A 5,793-nucleotide genomic window follows, 5' to 3' on the forward strand; every position below is an offset into this window, starting at 1 on the left:
CAAGTAGGATATGGATAGGTGAGCAAATACAAGTTTTACCAAAGGAGGAGCTTTAAAATAAGGGAGGAGTGATCTTTTAATGTTTCCAGGAGATATAACGTTAAAAATGACACTAAAACTGAGAATTACATAATCTATAATTACAAATATTGTTTTTTTTTCATCACAACATTTTTAATTGTTCTAACCAATGGGTGTATAATCAATTTTTTTTAATAATCACAATTTGCTTTTTAAAAAATATAAATCCAAAGGCAAATTACTGAAAATAATGACAATGCTGTGGGTATCAGTGGATAGATCTCAATGGAGATGAAAAAAAATAAAGAAAATGCTAAATCAAAACTAAAAGTAAAACAACCAGGAAAAAGTAGTAGAGCTTTCGGGTAACACTAGACCTTCTTTTTGTATATACAATATATATAAATGCCTGTTTCTGACAAAAGTCTTTAGGGTTTTTAAATTACACCGGTTAGTTGTTTTTGCTGGACAGAATAGTCTTTTAATCTATATATAAATTTACGTAAGGGCAAAAAACACAAGACCTTCTTTTTGTATATACAATGCCTGTTTCTGACAAAAGTCTTTAGGGTTTTTAAATTACACCGGTTAGTTGTTTTTGCTGGACAGAATAGTCTTTTAATCTATATATAAATTTACGTAAGGGCAAAATTCGGTAAATCGCGCGTTATTTCTAGAATGTTTACTCGATGGTATATAAAGTTGGTTCGTACTTTCGGTACTGATTTTAACCACCTGATGTAACCCTGTTTACTAATTAAATTGAGTTCAATAATTAGCTATTGACAATTAAAACGAATTTAGGTTCAACGATTTGCCCCAAATAGGGGTGTTTTTCGATAGTGGTATACACTGTCTAATGGATGTCCATCTTGAAAAATACCCGCATACAATAATACGAGGATGCTTCGCATTTTCCTATCTCCTCCTACGATAATTGTTTTTAATGGCTGAAAACCGGTTGAACAGCTCGAGTACAGCATCATAATGTTGAAGACAGGCCGATTTTCTTTAAAAAATACTATTTTGATAGATTTAATATACGTTTATACAAATGTATTGATTTGCGATGAATGGAACATTCCAATCTCTGTTCCACAAGTGTCTATTCCATCAGGCGTCGTAAAGGCAAGTACTGTATACTCATAAAGTGTGTACTGAATCGTTTTACATTCACAAATATTATGCTGAATTAGATTTTTAGTAAGTTGATACAAATGTTTGCTCAATGGTTTTATTTAGCCTAAATAATGCGGTATCTGTACAGTAGGCCAGAAGAATAACATCTAGGCCCCATGCTAGGTACGTTATTACCGTCTGTGTTTGGTACAGTACATTGTAAAAAAACACGAAATACAAAATAATCATTTATAAACTTTATTATTGCAGTTGGGAAATATATTTTTATAATAAAGTATGCTACTTTCACGTCAATTTAAATTTACCATGACAATAAGTAATTGTAAACGTAGGCCTATCACTCTAAAAGATGAAAATATTTGTTCAAATCTTCTTTCATTTTGTTAATAATCAAATTTAAAAAAAACAAATTAAATGTGTTGTTTAAACTAAACATTTTCCATTCATAATCTTTGCCATAATACGTGATGGTTGCTTAATAAACAAAACGCAAAACATTACATATTCATCTTTCAAATCTTAAATAGTTCGATTGATTATAAAAAAAAAACTTAAAAAGCTTAAATTCTTTTGTTGATGGATAAAAAAAAGTTGACAAAAAAGGCCTATCGCCAATTCGTATGTTCGCCTACCAATTATGTTTCTAAAGTAAATATAGTATGCATAGTTGTAATTCTTCTGTTTTGTAATGGTTGCTTACCAAATACCTGTAGAATAAAGAAACATACAGTGTAAATCCTTTCATACTGACACAACATTGTATTTATTATTTCGGTATCTAAGACAGTCAAACGAAACTCAAAGTAATCGAAATCATGGAAGGTTTACATTACATTGACAATTATTCACCATTTTGTATACAATAGCGTAGGACGTCTAAATTCCTCACATTTCCCCACTTGGAATGTGTTTTTATGCTTCTTTATTATGACTATCGATAAATCAGTGACGTCATAAAAGATTCATCAAATATCGAGTTATCGTATCTTCAAAATGGGCATGAATATTAAATAACACACCCACTGTCGCTCTCTACACGCGCAATTTATTATATATTATATAATAATGATAATGATAATAATATTAATAATAATAATAATAATAATAATAATAATGATAATGACAATGATAATAATAATTATAATGATAATGATAATAAGGTTAGGTGTAGTATTATTCAAATTCAATAATACTGCAATTTATTTTGATTTTGAGTAATTTAATGTGTAAAGAAATAATTATTTCAAATATAAATAAACATGCAAATTAATTTACCCTAAGTTAACTTAATTAATAACATATCGACAATTTTGAAGTAAAGTTACAAAGCTGTATAGACCAGAGTTATAATTATTGTTCATGTAGGACCCGAACGTTGTTTTTCCTACCTGCGTAAACTTCAACTTCACAAATAGTGAGAATCTTTGTTCCTGGGAGATATACAGTGATGTACTGTCCTGTGATTGGTTTGTTACATACAATTTCGATGGGATTTGACTCAATCATAGTTGATGTTACAGTACTGCCGCATGGGACATTATCAGTAAAAGGGGACTTGCTTGTGTTGCCAACACGAATTTGAGCATCAATTAACCTGTCAGCTGGTTAGAAAAAATATATAAAGGTATAATTAGAATTTAGCTTATTATTTTCAAATAAATAAAACATTTACTACTATTCCTGCTAACCACACAGTACCCGTTATAACTAAAAATCTTATTATCATAATGTATAGAGAGATTAAAATATCAAATACAGTGCCATTTCCTTTCCCAACTTGTTAATACAGTAACCGTAGAGATCAAATCGAATCAAATGATAAAGCAGGAAGTGATGACGTAAGTTAGGACAGTTCCCTTTATGTCTGTATGTCTAAGGTTTGATTATTATTGTTAACTTAAAGAGTTGTCTTTAGCGATAACATTACTTCAAACGTGTACTTCTATTTTATAAAACCCATAGAACTGTGCCTTACCATATTATAGTGAACTATATCATTTCCATGGTCTTACTTACCACAACAGTCTTGTCTGTTATATAAAACAATCTTTGAAATAGGTTTCGGAGTTCCTAAATCGGCATACCACCAAGGATTTTTGTCACTTTCACCGGCTTTTGAAAAAACCCATCAAAACAGATTTAAACATATTATTGTAGCATGGTTGAAGATCGTTCCGATTTTACTTAAATTCACATTCACTACAGCAGTATATTATTCAAATAGGCCTAATATAAATAATAAAATGGTCGTATACATACCAGTGTGGGAACATGAATTTTGATTAAATATTGAATTTGTGTTTCCATCAATGGCCCTATTAGCGTCACCTCCTGCGCCACGTGTTGAACTTTGTTTCGCTCCTACAAAGTGGGTCACTAATACACTCTCTAAAATATTGAGTAAGAAAATATTGGTGCTTTGAGATAAAATTAAATCAAATCGTTGTCCATTAGTTTATTTCTATAATTTTTATTTTGTTTATTTTTCTACTTATTTGTTGTATTATTGTTTGCTTTATTATTATATAGTTTAAATACTATATATAGAAAAAAAGGAACATGCCTGCAAACGACTCGCATCCCGTTAAAACCACGTTTGTTTGACATGAATATGTTTCAAAATAATTGAGTAGCTGAGTTTAATGAGATGTTTAAAACTGCGATTTAGAATATGAATTATATATTAGAAATATTCAGTATCGTTTTATGACAAATATTCCTACCATAAATTTCAACTTCACAGAGAGTAAGACATTTTTTTCCAGGAAGACGAACACTAATGTACTTTCCTTTGATTGGCTTGTTACATATAACTTCAATGGGGTTTGAACCAATCATAGCTGATGTAAGAGTAGCTCCACATTGTGCATTTTCATTAAAGGGTGACTTGTTGTCATCTCCAACTCGAATTTCAGCACCAATTAACCTTTCACCTATTTTAAAGAAATTGTCATACATATTTTATAAAGAGTATTACATTTACTATGTTTATTTTCAAAAGCACCTCCGTAATCAGAAGATCAACCGACAAGCATTTCCGTGTGTAAAACTATGGATCCTTAGTAAAACATGAAAGAACGCTTCGCATTGTTTTTAGTATTAATTGATTTATACATTAAATGTTATACTAGGCTTACATGTACAATTTTAATATTTCACATGACTCCAATTTATCACACTTCGACCTGATTTTTTATATTATAAAGTTTGTACCACGTTATATAGTAATTCTGAAAAGAACTGTTGAGTTTCTCGACGTTTCAATCAATATACTTCGATAGTCCTCATGAGTGAGAATCACAAAATCATTCTCACTCCTGAGGACGCTCGAAGTATATTGATCTAAACGTGGTTTAACTTTATATCAAAATATTGATTTTGCCATGCAAACCTTCAAACAATGAATTATATTGTTATTAAAACACGAGCCATGTATGTAATTATTTTTACCACAAATGTATGTTTACTTATAACTTCTACTTTTTAGAACAGGATGTCTTACCACAACAGTCTTCTCTGTTATATATCACAACTTTAGAAATAGGTTTCGATGAATCTAACTGCGCATACCACCAAGGATTTTTTTCATCTCCACAAGCTGTTGAATAAAAGTGCATGATAATACTCTTATAGACTATTATGTAAGATAATTTTTATGGAATTACAGTAGGCCTAAATATGTTCCGGAAACAAAAAAGTCAGTTTCTGTTTTTGTAATATAAACAGTTCCATACATTGGCAAAATGAAAACAATAAAACGTTGTCATTGTCAAATAATAACATGAACTATCATGAACAAACATGAACATCAGAAATGTAATTCAAACTAAACAAGGCCAACAGCCATAAGTCGCGTGCTCTCAGAAAAAAATGAACTTTCAAAAAGTAATGTACTTTAAAACTTTTCTGTACATCAAAACAGTTCAAAAAGTACAGAAAGCGATAAAACGCATAGTGATACCGGACCGACAGACCGACAGACCGACCGACCGACATAGTGAACTATAGAGTCGCGTCCACGCGACTTAAAATATTCAAAACCACCTAAACAGTGCACTGTAGTATATAGTAAGATACTTAAATAAACAGTAATATCAATTGGTATTACTAGGTTAGAATTCAATTCAATCATGTGTGGAATTGGAATAATATGGTTGTGCCGTTTGGTACGGACAGCCGACATAGATATCAATTTTCTTCGAATCTTAACTTAGGTAACCAGACGTACTGTAAATCATTATATTTCAGCTCTGATTTCTTTTTTTGGGATTAATTTATCAATCTTTCATACACAATGAGAGCCCCATAATTATTGTGTAGGCTCTTTTCGGATCCGTTTATGGCTGAGTGCTAAAATAGAGTAAGCTGGATGCCAGACCGGTACCGGTACATGCATATTTAAGCAAAGGGTGAACAAAACCTGGATAAATACAGTACAAATTTTGAACTGACAAAACCAAAACGTTTTAAAGTATAAGTAGGAATAATCTACCATTTGCATTCTTAAGGATTATCATCAATGTCAAATCTAAAGTCAAGTCTAAAGTCAAATGATATTTTTTAACCAGTCTTATCAAATAATGGGTTGAGAATCTAGACGAAAATTAATTGCCTATTATTATGTTGTGGATG

General features: G+C 30.8%; 1 protein-coding gene across 1 annotated transcript; it reads right to left on the reverse strand.

Annotated features, from left to right (window-relative positions):
- Window positions 1-1,417: 1,417 nt before the first annotated feature.
- Window positions 1,418-4,778, reverse strand: LOC144843380 (pentraxin fusion protein-like). The gene is made up of 6 exons (XM_078700167.1): window positions 4,664-4,778; window positions 3,885-4,094; window positions 3,421-3,549; window positions 3,178-3,273; window positions 2,550-2,762; window positions 1,418-1,868 (listed from the first exon to the last, which is right to left on the reverse strand). The coding sequence occupies exons 1-6, from the start codon at window positions 4,776-4,778 to the stop codon at window positions 1,858-1,860; spliced, it is 774 nt and encodes a 257-aa protein (XP_078556293.1). The 3' UTR covers window positions 1,418-1,857.
- Between the last annotated feature and the right edge of the window lie 1,015 nt (window positions 4,779-5,793).

The sequence above is a fragment of the Antedon bifida genome, chromosome 5 (assembly GCF_963402885.1).
Source record: "Antedon bifida chromosome 5, ecAntBifi1.1, whole genome shotgun sequence".
Taxonomy (NCBI): domain Eukaryota; kingdom Metazoa; phylum Echinodermata; class Crinoidea; order Comatulida; family Antedonidae; genus Antedon; species Antedon bifida.

Bases quoted from the DNA above. Each gene is read 5' to 3' on its own strand.
- LOC144843380 (XM_078700167.1), bottom strand. From the start codon at position 4,778: ATGCACTTTTATTCAACAGCTTGTGGAGATGAAAAAAATCCTTGGTGG. The intron at 3,274-3,420 runs GTATGTATACGA...TTTTTTCAAAAG, and splicing joins AAATTCATGTTCCCACACTG to CCGGTGAAAGTGACAAAAAT. The intron at 2,763-3,177 runs GTAAGTAAGACC...TTTTCTAACCAG, and splicing joins TAACAGACAAGACTGTTGTG to CTGACAGGTTAATTGATGCT.